The sequence below is a fragment of the Aureococcus anophagefferens genome (genome assembly GCF_000186865.1).
Source record: "Aureococcus anophagefferens unplaced genomic scaffold AURANscaffold_5, whole genome shotgun sequence".
Classification (NCBI taxonomy): domain Eukaryota; class Pelagophyceae; order Pelagomonadales; family Pelagomonadaceae; genus Aureococcus; species Aureococcus anophagefferens.
The window spans coordinates 1,545,852-1,564,272 of NW_008705565.1; the positions used below are offsets into that span (position 1 = coordinate 1,545,852).

At 71.3% G+C, this 18,421-nt stretch overlaps 1 protein-coding gene across 1 annotated transcript; it reads right to left on the reverse strand.

Annotated features, from left to right (window-relative positions):
* Window positions 1-4,379: 4,379 nt before the first annotated feature.
* Window positions 4,380-6,434, reverse strand: AURANDRAFT_23375 (hypothetical protein; the record flags this gene model as incomplete). The annotated part of the gene is made up of 1 exon (XM_009036959.1): window positions 4,380-6,434. A coding segment is annotated over one exon (2,055 nt), but the record flags the coding sequence as incomplete, so codon positions are not given.
* Between the last annotated feature and the right edge of the window lie 11,987 nt (window positions 6,435-18,421).

Here is an 18,421-nt window from a genome sequence, read left to right on the forward strand (position 1 = left end):
GGCGCCGGGGCTGCCCGCGGACGGCGGCCGCGACCGCGCGCTCGACGGCCGCGCGCTCGACGGCGTCCGGGCGCCGGACCGCGGCGTCCGCGAGCCGACGGACGCGCGCGACGCGTCGCGCGAGCCGACGGACGCGCGCGACGCGCGCGGCGCGCCGGCGGCGGCGGGGCTCCGCGCCGACGCCGCGGACGCCAGGGCGCGCCCGCCGCGGCGCGCCGCCGGCGCATTCGCGGTCTCGGCGGCCCGCCGCCGCGCCGCGAGGCTCCGGCTCTGCTCCCGGAGCTCGACGAGCTTCTTGCGCGCCGCGAGGTACTCCGGGTCCGTGAACGACGACATCTCGAGGTCGCTTCGCAGCCGCGCGAGCACGCGGCTCTCGTCGATCGACGCCGCCGCCGCGCGCGCGTCTCGTGCAGCTCGCGGGCAGCCTCTTCAATAACTCGCGCATTTAAAAGCGTTGAACACGGATTGAAGGAGCTTCTTGGGCAGCGATGGGCCTGCGATCCTGGGCAGCCATGGCTGCGACGCCGCTGCTCTCCGCTTCCGGAGGCGTGATTCCGAGCGAGTGGAAATCGACCCGCCGCGTCTACCACGTCAACGAGCGGAGCGCCGGTCCCGTCCCGCGCAACATGGACACGGCGGACCTGCGCGGCGACATGTACTTTGAGATGCACTCGCTCGTGCTCCCGCTCGAGTGCCAGCTGGCCTACCGCCCCTTCGAATGCGAGAACGCCGAGGTCGTGAGCCCGGACCTCGTCGTCAACGAGCTGGTCCTCGAGGTCGACGCGCGCTTCGGGCCCTACGGCCGGTGCAACGTCTGCGAGAACGGCACGGACCACCACGGCGACGACCACTGCGCGGACGGCTCCTACGTCTGCAACTGCGGCGACTCGGCGGCCCCCGAACCCTGCGGCGCGCGCGTCGGGTTCGCCAACCTCACGGAGGCGACGACGAAGTACTGCGCGTCCGGCGACCAGGACTGGCGCTGCTGGCAGGACACGGTCATCCAAAAGGTCGAGCCGGCGGCCTGGTACTCGACGACGGCCGCGGGCCACTGCGACGGCGCGCCGGGAGGTCCCTGCGCCTGGCGCGTCGCGAACGTGTCGAAGGTCGTGAACAAGACGTGCGCGGACGGCGTGCGCTTCGCCGCCGTCGAGGCGCTCGGCGCGGCCCACTTCGCCAACTGCTCGAGCGGCGCGGCGCGCAACGCGTCGTCCCACTGCTGGCTCGCGGCGTTCTTCGCGACCGTGCTCGGGCCGGGCTGCTCGGAGCCCGACTGCGTCGTCCGGGGCGCGCCGCTCGCGGACCTCGAAGCGGCGTGGGCGCGGCCCTTCCGGGACGTCGCCGCCGGCGGCTGCCCGGACCTCACAGGAGAGGGCTAGTTAAACATGTTCGGTCGTCCCGACGGCTCCGTGGCGATGGGGATCTGGTCGAAGTTGTCGGCCATGAGGAAGTCGTAGGCCGAGACGCCGACGACGCCGTCGACGGTAGTCGACAGCTTCAGCGTCACCTCCTTGCCCTTGGACATCTGGATGTCGGCGTAGTGCTCGTGCTCGTCGGACATCTCCGTGACGGCCTGGATGATCGCCGTCGCGGAGACGAAGGACTCGGCGACGATGCGCCGGCTCATGGACGTGCAGTCGTCGCTCAGGGTCCAGTTCGGCCAGTGGACGATGCACTCGCGGCACTGCTCCACGGTCATGAGGTCCCGCGACGCGATGGGCTCCTGCGGCTCCTCCGGCTCCTCCGGCGGCGCGGGCGACGGCGCGGGCGGCGCGGGCGGCGGCCGCGGCGCGGGCGGCGCCATCGGCGGCGGCGGCGCCATCATCGGCGCGTGCGGCGCCATCATCGGCGCGGGCGGCGCCATCATCGTTTGTGCGTGCGGCGCCATCATCGTCTGCGTGTGCGGCGCCATCATCGGTGCGTGCGGCGCCATCATCGGCGCGTGCGGTGCCATCATCGGTGCGTGCGGCGCCATCATCGGCGCCATCATCGGCGCGGGTGGCACCATCATCGGCGCGACCGGCGGCATCGGCGCGGCCGGCGGCATCGGAACGAGCGCCGGCGGAACGAGCGGCGCCGGCGGCTCCGCGCTCGACGTCGGCACGACGACGGCCGTCGCGGGCATCGGGGGCATCGTGGCGACGACGGCGGCCGCGGGCATCTCGGGCATGGCGACGTCGTCGGCGCGCAGGAAGGCGAACGTCTCGTCCACGGCGGCGTCGGACGTCGGTGCAGCTTCATGCGCGACCGGCGCATCCGGCGCGAGGCAGCCGAGGTCGCCGGTCAGCGGCGCCTCGCCATTCAGCGGCACCTCGAAGGCCGCCATGCGGCGCCTCTCGGCTGCCGACGCCGACTGTTTGGGCTGCCCAAGGCGGGCTGCCCGAGCTTGGCAGAGAGTTTCAAGCGCATGCCTGCAGTTGTAAACGCAAGCATTGGCTCCCATTGTGATTCGGAGTGGTTTCAAGCAATCACAGCCATAAATAGGGTGAGCCAGCGCGGGTCAAAGCTGCGGGTCAGGTGCCGTGCCGTATTTGTCGGAAAACCACACGAGTGTGGGCAATTATGCGAGCGACGTCACCATAATATTTGTGAATTGAAGAAGATACGATCACTCAATCTTGAAGCAGATGAAGCTGCCCAAAAAGCGCGTAGGCCAGCGCCCGCCGGCCATGTCCAGACGACCTTACGAGCTGGGTGAGAGCGAGCGCCCGGCGTTTCGACTCCACGAGCGCGCCTCCTTCGCGGCTCGGAGTCGGACCGCGCGCGAGCGACGCCACAACGCACAACGCACAGCCAGTCGACGTATCTTCTATAGTCACTTTGCGCGCCAGCCCCTCTCAGGCCTCGGCGGACGGCGCGTCGGGGGGGACGGCGTTCTCCTCGGACGCCTTGCGCTTCTTGGGGATCTTGGGCGACGCGGACGAGGGGACGGCGTTCGCCGGCGGCGGCACGGAGACGACGGTCGGCGCGGGCCGGGGCTTCTTGGCGAGCTTGTCGTCGTAGGCCTGCTTGTTCGACGCGGACTCGGCGTCCCACTTGCGCTCGAGGAGCTTGAGGCAGTCGTCGATGATCGTCGCGTGGTCCGCGCCCGCGGCGCCCGGCGGCCGGCTGAGGTACGCGTCGACGACGGCGCCCGCGGTGTCCTGGGCGTAGACGACGAAGGACGAGCGCTGGTCCAGGGCCGGCTCGGCCGCGGCCTTGTGCGCGCGCTTCCGCGACGGCGCGGCCGCGGGCATCTTCGTCTGCACGCGGACGGTCTCGCCGCGCTCCGCGCGCGCGAGGTCCTTCTTGCGCTGCGCGAGGAGCGCCTTGCCGCGCTTCTCGACGTCCTCGGCGAGGGACGCGGCCTGGGCCGCGGCGGCGAGGTCCGGGTCCAGCGCCCGGAGCTCCGCGAGGACGACGCCGCTCGGCCGCTCCGACGAGGCCTTCTTCGACTTGCGGTCGGCCTCGCCCCGCTCGCGGCGCTCGACCTCGGCGAGGATGGACTCGGCCTTCTTCGCGAGGTCGCCGGCGCGCTTCGCTAGATCGCCGGGCGACTGGCTCAGGAAGAAGCGGTCGAAGAGGAAGCGGTCCGACGCGCGCGCGGCCGCCGCGAGCGCGTGGCCGTCCGCGCCGGGCCCGCCGAGGGCGTGGGACGCGACGAGCAGGAAGCGGTCCTCCTCGCGGGAGAAGGGCCGGTCGTGGTCCTCCTTGAGCGCCTGGCCCTGCGTGTCCACGGGCAGCGTCTCGAGGAGGTTGCCGCCGCCGGCGCCGGGCGCGACGAGCCGGTCGAGCGCGGCCGCCGTCGCCGTGTTCTTCTCGAGCTCCTTCTCGCCGCGCTCGATGGACTTGAGCGCCTTCTGGTACTCGGCCTCGTCGATCTCGAGCGCGCCGCGCGCCCAGAAGGCCGCCGCGTAGCGCGCCACCTCGGCCGCGTCGACGCCGAGCGCCTCCGCGACGGCGCCGTGGTTCTCGCGGCCGAGGCGCGACACGCAGCGGTACCAGTCGCGGAAGCGCTGCTTGTTCCAGGCCGGGAAGCCCGCCGCGAGGAGCGCGGCCTTCTCCGCCTCGAGCTCTGGCCCGAGGACGCCCGCGTCGCACGCGGCCGCGTACGCGTCGCCGTCGTTGGCGACGTAGAGCGCGCGGTAGCGCTCCTCCTCGAGGGCGCCGAGTTCGCGGAGGCGGTCGCCGTCGCAGAACATGTGCGCGTCGAGCTTGGGCAACCGCCGCGCGGCCGGCACGACGTTGCGGCTCGGCTCGCCCTTGGGCTTGGGCTTGAAGGCGCGCTCGAGGGCCTGGACGTTGTAGAGGGACCGGGGCCGGTCGCGCTTCGCCAGGGCGTCGGCGTCGGCCTTGGCCGCGGCGATGAGGGCCTCCTCGTCCGTCTGCGTCCGGTTGCTCTTGTCGCTGTAGTCGACGCCCTCGAAGGTCTGCATGTTGCTGTCGCCGTCGAGCTTGAAGTCGAGCATGTCGCCCTGGTCCGCCTCGGCGAGCTTCTCGTCGAGGAGCGCCGTGCGCTCCGCGCCGCGCGCGATGATCGCGTCGATGTCGTCGTCCGTGACGTCGTTCGAGTCGCCGGACCGGAAGATCGCGGACGCGCCGAAGGTCACGGCCTCGAGCATCTCGTCCTTGGACGGGCCCTGGAGCTCCTTCTTCGCGTTGTTGAGGCGGCCCTGCTGGACGACCATCGCGTCGAGCTTGAGCTTCTTCTTCGCGCGCTCGACGATCTTCTCCTCGATCGTGTTCGCGGTCACGAGGCGGTAGACGTGGACGGGCTTCTTCTGGCCGATGCGGTGGGCCCGGTCCATGGCCTGCAGGTCCGCCTGGGGGTTCCAGTCCGAGTCGTAGAGCACGACCGTGTCCGCGGTCTGCAGGTTGATGCCGAGGCCGCCCGCGCGCGTCGACAGCAGGAAGACGAACTTGTCGCTGTTTGGCGCGTTGTAGGCCTCGATGAGGTCGTCGCGCTCCTCGTAGGACGTGTTGCCGTCGATGCGGCAGTACTCGTAGTCGCGCATGGCCATGAAGTCCTCGAGGACGTCGAGGAGCGCCGTCATCTGGCTGAAGACGAGGACGCGGTGGCCGCGGTCCTTGAGCTTCGCGAGGAGCTTGTCGAGGAGCACGAGCTTGCCGCAGTTGGCGACGACGTGGTCGCCGAGGGGGTCCAAGTTGCGGTCCTCGACGCCCTGGAAGAGGTACGGGTGGTTGCAGCACTTGCGGAGCTGCATGGCGATGTTCGCCATCTTCGCGCGCGACGCGCCGGCCCGGTCGCCGCCGGCCTCGGGCCCGGCGAGGAGCGACGCGTCGCGCTTGAGGAGCGACTTGTAGACCTGCTTCTGGGACACGCTGAGGCCCGTGAAGAGGATCGTCTCCGTCTTCGGCGGCAGCGACTTCTCGACGTCGACCTTGAGGCGCCGGAGCACGAAGGGCCGCAGGAGCTTGTGGAGCTGCGTGATCATGGTCTTCTTCGCGTCCTCGTCCTCGACGTCGAGGTCGAACCACTCGTCGAACTGGTCGCTCGACGCGAAGACGTCCGGCAGCAGGAAGTTGAGCAGCGCCCAGAGCTCGTGGAGGTTGTTCTGGAGGGGCGTGCCCGTGACGAGGAGGCGCCGCTCGGCGCGGAGGCTCCGGGCCGTGCGCGCGAAGAGGCTCGCCTCGTTCTTGATGCGGTGCGCCTCGTCGATGATGACGAAGCGCCACGACAGCTTCTCGAGCGCGCGCGCCTCCGCGTTGGCGACCTCGTAGGTCGTCACGCAGACGTCCCAGTCGCGCTCGCCGGGCGCGCAGCCGGGCTTGAGCACGTCCCGGACGAAGGCCTCGCGCTCGGGCTTGGACCCGTGGAAGCGGACGGCCTTGAGCATCTCCGGGCACCAGCGCGCGAACTCGTTCATCCAGTTGCCGAGCGTCGACTTGGGCACGAGCACGAGGTGCGGGCCCTTGACGCCCTTGGCCTCGGCGAGCCAGCCGAGGACGGAGATGGACTGGAGCGTCTTGCCCAAGCCCATCTCGTCCGCGAGGATGCCGTTCATGCCGTGCTCCTGGAGCCGGATCATCCAGTTGAGGCCCTCGAGCTGGTAGGGCCGCATCTTGCCCGCGATGCACGAGGGCTGGGCCAGGAGCCGCGTCTCGGACACGGACTCGCGCCGCGCGGCCGCGTCGTCGTCGTCGTCGTCGCCCGCCGAGTCGACGCGCGCGCGGCGCTTCGACGGGCTCTTGGGCGTCCGGGGGCTCGCGGCGGCGCCGCCGTCGCGGCCCCGGCTCGCGGCCTTGGCCGCGGCCGTGACGCCGGACCCGAAGTGGCCGAAGATGTCGCTCTGCGACAGCAGGTACTTGAGCCGCGCCTGCGCGGCCTCGGCCATGCGCTCCCGGAGCGCCTCGCGCTCCTCCTCAATGTTCTCCTCGCGCTGCTCGCGCTCCGCGCGGTCCGCGGCGATCTGCTTCTTCCGCGCCGCGCTCATCTCGACCTTCTTCCGCGGCTTCGCGGCCTTCTCCTCGAGCGACCGCTTGCAGCCGCGCGGGCCCGTCGCGTCGCCGTCGCGCTGCGCGCGCTTCGCCTCCTGCTCCGCGGCGGCGGCCGCGTCGGCCTCGTCGGACTCGCGCTCGAAGCGCGCGCGGTCCTGCTCGGCGAGCTTGTCGAACTTCTTCTTGCCGCCGGCGTCGAGCGCCTTCCACGCGGCGCTGATCTCCTTCATGCGGTCGCCCATGGGCTTCGACTTGTCGTTCGCCGAGTACCACTCGTGGCGCGACTTCGTGAAGAAGCCGTAGGCCGACTTGGCGGGCGCGGGCTTCGAAGCCATGACTGCTTGTGGTGTGCTCGGCGGCGCTCTGCCGCGGCGCGGGGCGCGGCTCAGCGGCTCCGCCCGCTTGAGGGCGTTTTTCCGGCCGTCGCGAGCGCCTCCGGGGCGCGCGCGGGGTCCTGGGGTGAGCGCGCGGCGAGGGTGGAGGCGGCGTCGGGCCTCGACGACCTGATGATGTCTCGAGTTTGAATCGGAGATGCCGGACGGGACAAATGATCCGCGCCGGGGGTGGGGCCAACCTCGCAGCGCGCCGGGATGGGTCGCGCTCTGCGGCGCGTGCCGCTCTACAACTCCGGGCGACACGGTGTAGTTTACGAGTCGGCTATGCTATCACTCCACTCGCCGGTGGCCTCGAGGCGGAGAACGTGGTCGGCAAAATCGGACGCGGATTCCCGGGGGATGTGGATCTCGCACAAGTTGTTCTGTGGCCATGCAGCTTCGTCGAGCACGGCAACAGCGTTCCAGGGTGCGCAGATGGTGCCAAAGAGATCGAAGGACATGATGTGGAAACACTGTTGGTCTCGGTGATTCACGATGCGGAAACAGTTTGACTCGAAAGGATCGAAGACCTGAAACCAGAGAGGGTCGTGTGAGATCTCAGAGTCATTTGAAAACGGAGAAACATCAGGAGAAAACATAGTCCGCCAGCCTGATGCAGCGAGCGAGTCTCGGGCCTCTAAAGACCAATCAAGGAACTTTGGCCTACTGCAAGTGCCAAAGCCAAGCGCAAAGCCGCTGCAACAAAGGGTCAACTTCCCAATAAGGCGTCCGCTAGCACGTAAAGACGTCCCCGGGCGAATCCTACGTCCGCGGAGGGTTCCTAGACGCCGATTTTTGGTACGGTACCGGTTTTGGGCTTCGGGCGGCGCCCCATGCCCGAATCGACCACCGTACTTTTTTTTTACCCCCGGCGACAGTCTGCGGACGAAAAATACCACAGCGGAGAGAGCATGGCGCTACCATCTCAGCGCGCTGCGCGCGGTGGACTTGCTGCGCTGCGTGCCTGACCTCACACCCATTCGCGAGGGTCGTTTCTGCGCTCTGGCCAGCGACGAAGTCGAAATTTTCTCCCGCGCGGCGCGCGGGGCGGGTGCGGCGACTCTGTGGCAGCGGCCTCTCGGGCGGCGGCAGCGGCGGCTGCGCGGAGCAGGCTCGTTCTCTGGCGAGGGCGCGACCTCCTGCACGCCGCGCGTGAGCGGCACGTGCAGCTGCGCCGGTTCTGGACCGCTACGCGCACTGGATCCCGCCGAATTTTTCCTCCCGCGCTTCGCGCGGCAAGGAGGCGCTCGAGACCAAAACCGGTGCCTGGGCGCTGCGCGGCTTCATGGAGGTGGTCTAGAACATGTTCGAGGACGCCATGGACTTGGTCTCCGCTATAATCTCCACGCGCGCGCGCGACGACGACGACGACGACGACGACGACGACGACCGGCCGGCCGGCCGGCCGACCGACCGGCCGGGGCCGGGGCCGACGGCGCAAATGGCGTCCGTCGACGCCTCCGGCTTCGGCCCTGCGTCCCCGGGGTAAGACTAGGCGCCCCCGGCGTCGTAGCGACCGTAAATGCACTTTTCCCGATTAACGACGGGTCTGCCTCGCTTATTGGGAAGTTGACCCCAAAGAGAGAAGGGCAGCTCGTATTCGGCGTAACTCTGCGAATTAGCTGCACAGTCGGAGATCAAGGTAGCAGCTTCTCCTTCCCCCGCAACGAGGTTATGGTCAAAATGTGAGGGACTCTCATCATCATTAAATACCTCTCCTCGTAGAGTGCTGCGAAGGAATGCATCACTGCTTTCTGTACCACCACTCTTCCGATTTATCCAGGTGACGCGCAACTGCGGCGGCGGAAGACGATGGCCGGGAAGCCGACGCAAGCTCGTCTCTGTCGCTTCCGGCCACGCGGTCGTTCCGAACTTTGTGGCGAGGGCGCGAACGACGCCGCCGCGTAGCAGCGAGTACGGCGCCGCGCCACGTGCCGCGAGCAGCAGGCGCGATCTCCTTAGCCCGAGTAGGCGCTTGGAGCAGGCGCCGAGCGTCGTCGCAGCCTCGGCGAATGAGAGGTTCGCAAGCACCAAGACCAGCGGGCCATCTGGCAGTGCGCGGAGAAGCGAAGGCGGTCCACGCCACGGTCGCGTCGCGTTCGCGCCGCCGAAGCGCTGCAACACGCGTTGCGAAGCGTCAGCATGTCCAGCGCTTCGGAGGAAGTCTGCTACAACATCGATCGTTGCCGCGTCGACCTCCATCGGCGGCTCGCAGATCTTGAACCTGCACTATCCCTTCACCTTGAACTCCCTTTTCGATCGTAGAACCTCTTAGAGCGGCGGAAGCCCGCGACTGTTCTTCTTGAGATCGCGGAGGGAGCGGGGCACGTATCCAGCGGCGAGCGCCTTGGCGGGCTCGGGCTTGGCCGTCGGCGGCGGCCCGGGGTCCGCGGCCGCGGGTGCGTCGTTTGTCTGCTTCGGCGGTGGCGAGAAGGTGCCCATGGGCGGCGGCCGGTGGACCGCGGGTGGCGGCACGACGCGTGGCGACGCGGGTTTTGCCGGCGCGGGCGCGGGGGCCGGCCGCGCCTTCGGCGCCGCCTTGGGAGTCTTCGCCACCTTGGGCGTCTTCGCCACCTCCGGCGGCGGCGGCCGGAGGTCGCGCTCGATGACGACGAGGCGGTCGGTCTCCTCGTAGGCGTGGAGGTCGCCGTCGGCCTGGCCGATGATCGTGTGGTTGTTCTTGGCCGTGAGGATCGCGATGCAGATCTGGCGGTAGCGCCCCGGCTCGGGGTCGCCGCGGCGGCCGAGGACGACGCGCTGCTGGACGACGCCCCAGCGCAGCGGCGCGCCCAGGGGCACGTAGAGCCCCGCGGGGCGCAGGCTCAGCGTCGCGCCGACGCCGCTGTCGAAGATCTCCGCGATGGCCGGGTACACCGCCGGGTACGCCAGGGTCAGCGCGAGCGCGCGCGCGTAGATGGCCTGCGTGTTCACGAAGTCCGGCGGCTCGTCGACGTGCTCCTTCGTCCGCGGGCCCAGCGCGAGCATGGCCGTCTCGTCGATGTTGTTCTCGCCGATGATGTGCATGTGCGTCCGCCACCACGGCGACTTGTAGTGCAGATGGCGCAGGAGGAGCAGGATGTCCAGGATGCGCGTGTCCGCGTGCTGCGCGGAGAGCTCCTTGCCCGCGGCCTTGGACTGGCCGCCCAACACGATGGCCGTGTGGAAGCACGTCGCCTCGACGATGGGGCCCAACAAACTCTCCTCCGCGGCGTCGCCGCAGACCTGCCGCAGCTCGATGCCGCCGCGCGCGTTCCACGCGTCCGGGCCCGTGCGCTCGTAGCCGCAGTGGTCCGTGAAGAGCTCGTCGAACTGGTCGTCGGGCAGCGTGTTCACGAAGGTGATCGACGACCCCGGGCCGAGGCCCTCGAGGATCTGCGAGATCCGGTTCTTCAGACGCTGGTGCTCGACGGTCCAGATCTGGCGCCAGCCGCAGATGAGCACGTTCGCCGTGTGCTTCGGCGGGCTCACGGCGTAGGCCGGCGTCAGGCCCCGCGCCTCGTCGATGTCCCGCCGCGCCTCGGCCTCGCAGGACGCGGACCGCCGCGGCGTCGCCGTCTTGGCGACGAAGATGATCAGGTCGCCGTCGCGGATCACGTAGTCGAGGTCCGGGCAGAGGCCCAGGCCCTCGGGGACGACGTCGCCGGGGCAGTAGCCGTGCATGACGCCGATGACCGTGCCGTGGTCGATGAGGTCCTGGGCCGCGCGCACCGTCAAACCGACGACGCCGCCGCAGAAGTACTTCGCGCGCCGCCGCCGGAAGCTGTCGCCGTCCGCATCCAGCAAATTCATGAGCACGTCCGCGAGGCCCCGCTGCGCCGCGCAGGCGAAGATCAACGAATTCATGAAGAGCGACAGGTCCAGCGGGCGAATCAACCGCCGGCCGTGGTCGTTGCAGAACGACGCTGCGGCGATGTGGGAGCTCGGCCGGCCGAGCTGGACGACGACGTTGCGCGTCGGGCTGTCGTTGGCCGACGTGAAGAGGACGTGGCGCAGGGCGAGCAACGTCCGCAGCGTCGCGCCGTTCTCGATCTTGCCGTCGGACGCCTCGCGCTCCTCCGTGTCCTGCTCCGTCATCATGATCATGATGGACTCGGCCGTGTCCGCGGACACGCGCATCAGGTCCTGGATGCTCGTCGCGTCGCCCACGCGCACGATGACGTCGCGCCCCATGGCCGTGTGCTCGGGCCGGATGCCCCGCGCGGACATGCCCGTGCGGATCTCGTCCTCCAATTCCCGCTTCTCCATCGTGTTCGACATGACCACGATGGACGCCGTCGCCAGCGGCGTCGACGGCGGCACGCGCGTCCACCACAGCAGCATGTTCCAGACGCCGCCGTTCGCCTCGATGTACTGGCGCCGCATGTGCGCGACCTGGCTCACGAGCCGGGGCGTCGCCTCGTTCGTTCCCAAAACGAGCGTGTGGCCGTAGGTGACGACCTTCGTGCGGCCCTCGCCCAGACTGTCCATGAACGACGTCACGGAGTCGGTGATGAAGCCGACGAGGATGGCGAAGACGACGAGGCCGCAGAGGAGCGCCGCGAAATAGACGACCCTCAAGATCGTCATGTCGGGGATGGAGTCGTCGATGCCCGCGGCCGCGAGGATCTGGAGCGACGCCCACATGGACTCGTGGAGCGAGTGGTAGCCGATCGTGCCCTCGACGTCCTCCACGAGGTCGCCGGGCTGCCCCGTGCCGCCGCCGCCCTTGACGAGGCGCCGCCGCGACGCCGCGAGCTCGCCGAGGATGGTCCGCGACAGCGCCGCCGACACGTTCTGCGCGTCGACGAGGTAGGCCAGATCCGCCTCGATGGTCGCGTAGTGGTCGCCGTGCCAGGGGTGGTCGTCGTCCTGGATGACGTCGTCGGAGAACGGCCGCATCGACGTCGGCAGGTAGAGCTCGTACTTGAGGCAGACCCACCAGAGGAACCCGAAGGCGATGACGAGGATGACGAAGAGGAGGGCCAGCGCCAGGAAGGGCGCCACCGCGTGCTGCGCCATCGCGTTCTCCGCGTGGTACGCGAACTGGTCCCAGACGCTCCGCTGCGAGTCGACGTCGCGGACCTGGACGACCTCGTTGCCGACGCGCATCATGGACTCGCGGTAGGCCTCGCTGAAGGTCTCCATCTGCGTCTCGCCCTCGCCGCCCTCGTCCTCCGGGTTCACCTTGGGGCCCCGGGCGCCCTTCTTGATGTGCTTCTCGACGACGCCGTCGTGGCCCAGGACCTTCTGGAAGCCGGGCTGGAGCGCCTTCTTCCACTGGTGGCGGTGCTTGTACTTGAGCGTCTGCACCTCCTTCTCCTTTTCCTCCTTCACCATGGCGGCGGCGAGCTAGAATGCTCCGATCATACGCTGCCGCAAACCGACTTGTTCAGGTTGAAGCGGATAAGTTGAAGTGCGCCAAAAAACTTACCTTCCCCTTGCCTCACTCGACGGCGTCGACCTCCGGTTCGGCGGGCGCCTTCGGCGGCTCCGGGGGCTCGACCCAGCCCTTGGGCGGGCGGGCGAAGCCCGCGGAGAAGTGCGTCTGCTTCGGCGGGTCCGGGATCTTGGGCAGCTCCGGGTTCGGGTGCTCGAGGGGCGCGTCGATGGGGTGCGTCGAGTTCGGGAAGTAGCCCGGCTCGTCGTCCGGGCCCGGTCCGTCGGCCGTGGCCTTGTACTGGCAGGCCGCGTGCTCGTTGCGCGCGACGGTGAGGCACGTCCACTTGCCCTTGTCGTCCTTGACGTAGGTGTAGACGGCGCCGTACTTGGCCGGCGGCGAGGGCTCGCCCGCGAGGCGCTCGTAGAGGCCCTCGGCCGCGGAGCCGTGGACGCAGAGGCACACGGAGCCGTCGCCCGTGGACATGCCGTTGTCGCAGTCCTCGGCGAGGTCGTCGTAGGCGGCGTCGAGCACGGCGAGCGTGCGGTCGACGTAGGCCTCCTTGGACTCGAAGGCGCCCCACTTGTAGTCGAAGGCCACGTCGTCCTCGAGCACGGACTCGTACTTGAGGTCGACCTGCATGGCCTTGCCGACCTGGAGCGCGATCGTGTACTTGTCGCGGAGGCCCTGGGCCTGCTTGCGCGTCGCGTGGAGGTGGAAGGCCGGCTCCTTGGCCGCCGCGTGGACGTCGTCGGGGGCGACGGGCGTGCCCATGGGGCAGTTCGCGGGGCCGCCGGTCTTGCCGTTCGCGCCCGGCACGCACCAGGACCGGTACCAGGGCTCGTCCATGCGCATCGCGAGGCCCGGCTCGAGGCCCACGTGCGTGATGTAGGCGCCCCACTTGGACCAGCCGCTGCCGCGCGCGGACGTGACCGCGAGCGCGTCGCCGACGCCGCAGCCGCACTCGACGCACCGGAGCAGGGGCGACGCGACGATTTTGGTGACGGGCTCCAAGATGAACTCCTCGCAGATCTTGGGGATCTCCTTGCCGCTACTGAACGCCTGCAGGTTGCCCTCGCGCGTCATCGGCGGGTCCCAGGGCCGCGCGTTCCCGGCCTCGCCGACCCAGTTCTTCCCGCTCCCGAACCACTTGTAGTCCTCGCGCTCGCCGCTCCGGATCACGAAGATCGCGCGCCGCTTCTCCAGCGCGTTGATGCGCTTCACCTCGCGCATGACCGTGTCCCAGGGCTTGACCCACCAGCCCGTCGAGTGGTCCCAGTCCTCGTGGAGCGTGCGCACGTCGACGCCGTTCTCGTCCATGTAGAGCGTCGGGTCGTCGTCCGGCGGCGGGCCGCGGGGGCCGGCGAGGAAGTCGTCGGGCGTCTTGTACTTCTTCGTCGTGCGCTCTTCGGGGGTTTTGGCTTTAGGCATGTCCATCGTGGCTGCCCCGAGCTTTTCTGAATGCATGCGGCAACGTTGGTGCATCATTCGCATTGGTGAACTACAAACAAACTAGGTTACGACGCGCCGCACTAGTCCGGGCTCCGCAGGAACCAGAGGAACGCGTCGGTCCAGGGCGACGTCGCGCGCGGCTGCGCCGGCGCGTCGTCGTTGTCCTCGGCGTCGTCGCACGGGTCCTCGATGAGGACGACGGAGAGGACGACGCGCTCCGCGTAGAGGTTCGCGTCCGAGTCGCGCGGCCGCCCGTCCTTGCAGGAGATCGTCGTGCGGCTCGCGATGGGGATGAAGGCGCGCTCGTCGCCGCAGCGCCCCTTCGTCGCCTCGCCGTCGTCCGCGTCCGCGTCGCAGCGGACCTCGCAGAGGTGGCTGTGCGCCGTGGCGACGACGCGGTCCGCGTGGACGGCGATGGTCGTCAGGGGCTCCGTGGGCCGCGACACGAGCGCGTACTGGGGCGCGTCCGCCGCCGGCGGCGCCGCGGCGGCGGCGTCGCCGACGGCGTCGCCCGACGGCCGCCGCTTGAGCGACGCGGCCGCCAGGTGCTTCTGCGCGCGCTCCCAGGCGTCGGCGCCGACGCGCGTGCGCCAGCTCGCGCGGAGCGCCGCGTCGGCGAGCGCCGCGGCGATGGCGCCGTCCGCGTCGACGCGCATCGCGGCCGCGCACTGGCGGCGCACGCGGCCGTGGAGCGCCGCGTAGTGGTCGCGGCCGTCGTCCTTCGCCGGCGCCCGCGGCGCGCCGCCGATGACCACGGTCTCCCGCGCGAAGTCCTTGACCATCTGCGCGCGCGACCGGTCGTCCGGCGCGGCCAAGACGTCGTCGCAGCGCGCGCGGGACACGAACGTGCCGCCGCCGAGCGTGTCGTCCTGGAGCATGCCCGGGAACCGCTCCGCGAGCTGCCGCTCGACGTCGCGCGTCCGCGCGCCGCCCCGGTCGACGGCCTCGTCGAGCCGCGCGATCGCGCCGTCGGCCGCGGCGACGTCGCCGTCGCCGCCCGCGTCCGCGTCGCGGCGCTCGATGCGCGCGGCGCGGAGCTTGCGCAGCTGCTCCACGGACCGCCGCTCGTCCCAGAGCTTGAAGACGAGGCCCGTGTACTCCTTCGTCCAGGACCGCCGCCGGTCCTCGACGGACGTGTGGCTCACCATGCTGATGGGCATGTGGAAGAAGCGCAGCGTCGGCATCATGGCTGTCATGTGCGTGCGCGCTTGAAAACGACGTCGACGGCGACGTCGACGATGGCTCGAGGCTCGGAGAAGCGCCGCGCCCCGCGCCTCAAAGCTGCCCGCGCGCGCCGTCCATTGCCACAAACACAAAAACAGCGGGAACTGAGCAGTGCGCCGCCGCCCGCGGCGCCGTCGAGGGCCCTATAGCGGCCGTCGAAGCGCGCTTTGCTGACGCGTTGCAGCGGTCATGTCAAGAAATAATCCATACAACAAAGCGCCGAAGCTCGCGCTCGCGCGCGCGGCGCCGCCGTCGGCGCCGAGCCCGCCGAGCTGGTCTTCCCAGTCGCAGCACCTGGAGCCGAGCCCGGCGGCGCCGTCGCCGGCGGCGCCGTCGCCGTCGGCGCCGCTGGCGTCGCAGCCGGCGTCGCAGGCCGCCGAGGCCGTCGCGGCGCGCGAGCGCGAGGTCGCCGCGCGGCTCGCGGAGGTCGAGCGGCGCGAGGCGGCGGCGGCGGCGGCGGCGTCGACCGGCGGCGGCGGCGGCGACGCCGCGCTCGCGGAGAAATTGGCGGCGGCGGAGGACCGCATCTTCGAGCTCGAGGCGGAGCAGGCGACCATCGAGGTCGACGCCAAGTTCCAGATCGAGAAGGGCCGCGAGACGCTCCAGGCGGAACTCAAGTTCAAGGACGAGGAGCTCGCGAAGAGCGACCGGGCGCTCCAGCGCGCGACGGCGCAGCTCCGGCGCCAGGCCGAGGCCGCCGCCGCCGCGCCGCCGCCGGCGCCGGCGCCGCCGCCCGCGCCCGCGCGCGCCGCGCGCGCGGCCGCCTCCGCTTCCGGCGGCGAGCGGGGCCGCGCGGTCGGCGTCGTCTTCGGCGAGCGGCGCGACGCCGTCGCGCGCCTGAGCTTCGAGTCGCCGGCCCTGCGGCGCGCCGTCGCGGCGCTCGCGGCGGGCGACGAGGGCGCGTCCGTCGGCGCGGTGCTCGACGCGCTCGGCGCCGTCGCCGCCGCGGCGGAATCGGGCGGCGCCGCGGCGACGGACGCCGCGCGCGTCGCCCTCGAGGTCGGCGAGGAGCTCCTGGCCACGTGCCCCGACGCCGCCGCCGACGAGGCCGCGTGCGCGCCGCGCGCGCGCGCGGGCGGCCGCGGCGCGCTCGCCGCGGCCGCGCTCGCCGCGGCCGCGCGGCCGCACGCGCTCCGCGTGCCCGCGCTCCGCGTCGCCGCCGCCGCGGCCGCGGCGCGCGACGGCGACGACGCCTGGTGGCGGCCGCGCTGCGCGGCGCCCCTCGGCGACGTCGTCGGCGCCGCGGGCTTCGGGTACGGCGCCGCGGCGCCGCGCGAGCTCGCGGCCGCCGCGGCCGCGGCGCTGGACCTCGCGTCGACGCTCGCGGCCTTTGAGGGCGACGCCTTCGACGCCGACGCCTGGCCCGCCGTCGCGGCGCTCTGCGCGCGCGCCGCGGAGGCGCCCGGGGACGCGGCCGCGCGCGCGGCGCTCCGCGCCGTCGTCGACGCCGCGAGCCACGTCGCGGCCCTCGACGCGCGCCGCGCGGCGGCGCTCCTCGCGCCGACGCCGCGGACGAACCAGGTCTCCGTCGCCGCGGCCCTCGTCCGCGCGGCCAACGACGCGGACGCGGCCGACGGCGACTCGCCGCTCGCCGCCGCCGTCGTCGCGCTCCTCGGCCACGTCGTCTTCTTCTCCACCGTCGCGCTCGCGGACCTCTTCGGCTTCCACGCCGACGCGCTCGCCTACCACGAGCTGCTGGCTCTCTGCGAGCGCGCCAAGTTCGCGTCGCCGAACCACGAGAACCGCGACGCGGACTGCGTCATCGAGCGCCTCGGCGACGAGGGGCACCTAAGGCTCACTTAGAGGTCCGCCTCCTGGACCTTCCGCGAGACGGCGGCCTCCTGGCTCGCGACGATGGCCGTCTCGTCGACGGACGACTCCACGGGCACGGCGACGACGACGTCCGCCGCGTCGGCCGCGTCCCCCTCGAGGGGCGCGCTCTCCTCGTCGCCGTGGCCCAGGGGCGACTGGACGCCCTTGGGCACGCGGAAGAAGATCTGGTACGCGCGGTGCCGGAGCAACACGCCCGCGACGGCGAGCGCGAGCGCGACGACGACGACGACGACGACGACGATCGTCGACGACGCCGCGTCGACGCCGTCGTCGTCGTCGGCCGCCGCGTTCACCGCGGACGCGTCGGACGGCGCGGACGTCGCCGGCGCCGGCGTCGGCTCCGGCGCCGGCGCCGGCGTCGGCTCCGGCGCGGCCGTCGGCTCCGGCGCGGCCGTCGGTTCGGGCGCGGCCGTCGGTTCCGGCGAGGAGGCGTCCCCGAACGCGACGGCGTCGGAAAAGTCGTCGCAGTGGTGGGCGACGGCGACGGTCCACGCGCCGTCGGGCAACGGGCACGAGATGGACGTCGCCGAGAGGAACGTCGCGGCGACTCTCGTGTCGCCGTCGAAGCGGCAGGCGAGGTCGGGCGTGTCGAGGAAGTCGCCGTCGATCAGGATGGAGTCGTCCGCGTGGTCGCCGCCGAAGACGACGGACACCGCGGCGCCGAGGACGACGTAGACGCCGTCGACGACCGGCCGCGCGACGCAGTCCCCCCACAGGTCGACGTCGACCCAGGCGCCGTAGGCGCAGGCGAAGCGGTTGCCCGTGGCGAGGAAGCCCTCGCTCAGGGACGCGAAGGGCTCGAGGCTCTCGTCGAGGCTCCCGCAGAAGGCGTTGTCGTCGAGGCGCAGCTCCGCGTGGATCTCCGCGACCGTCGGATCGCCGACGAGCGCGTAGAGCGCGTCGTAGCTCAACGCCCCGGAGAAGGCGTTGGCGCTGAGGTCGACGCGCTTCAGCGCCGGCGCGCCGCGGTTCGTCGGCGGCGCTCCCGAGAGCGCGTTGTGGGCGAGGTCCAGGCGGCTGAGGCGCGGGAGGCCCGCGAGGAAGGCGTCGAGGTCGAGCGCGCCGGCGAGCGCGTTGTGGCTCAGGTCCAGGTCCGCGAGGGAGCCGCTGGCCAGCGCCGCGGGCGAGCCCGTGACGCTCGCGTTCGCCAGCGAGAGCCGAGCGAGGTTCGTCGCCGCGGCGACGTCCAGCGCGGCGACGTCGACGCCGAGCCTCGGGTTGTCGGAGAGCGCCAGGGTCTGCAGGTCCGGCAGGTCCGAGAAGTAGCAGTCGGGGAACGCGTCGAAGTCGTTCTTGGACGCGGACACCGCCGACAGCTTCGCGAGCTCGCAGCCGGGCAGGGACCCGGTCAGACGATTATTGCTGAGGTCGAGCGTGTCGAGGTCGACGAGGGTCGCCAGGGACGGGAGCGACCCGGCGAGCTCGTTGTTCGCGAGCATCAACGTCTTCAAGCCGACCAATTCGCCCAACGAGTCCGGCAGGGTCCCCCGGAGCCCCGCGGTCGTCAGGTCCAGGCGCACGACGTGGCCGTCGTCGTCGCAGTCGACGCCCGGGATGGCCAGGCAGCCCGTGGCGTTGCTCCGGCCCGCCCACCACGTGCAGTGCGGCGACGGCGCCTCGTGCTCGCGCGCGGCCTCGGACGCGTCGCTCGTCGCGCCGTCCCAGGCGAAGCCCGCCGGCGCGTCGGCCCAGGGGCCGCAATTGGCGTCGTAGAGCTCGTCGAGGACCGCGCGCTCCGCGTCCA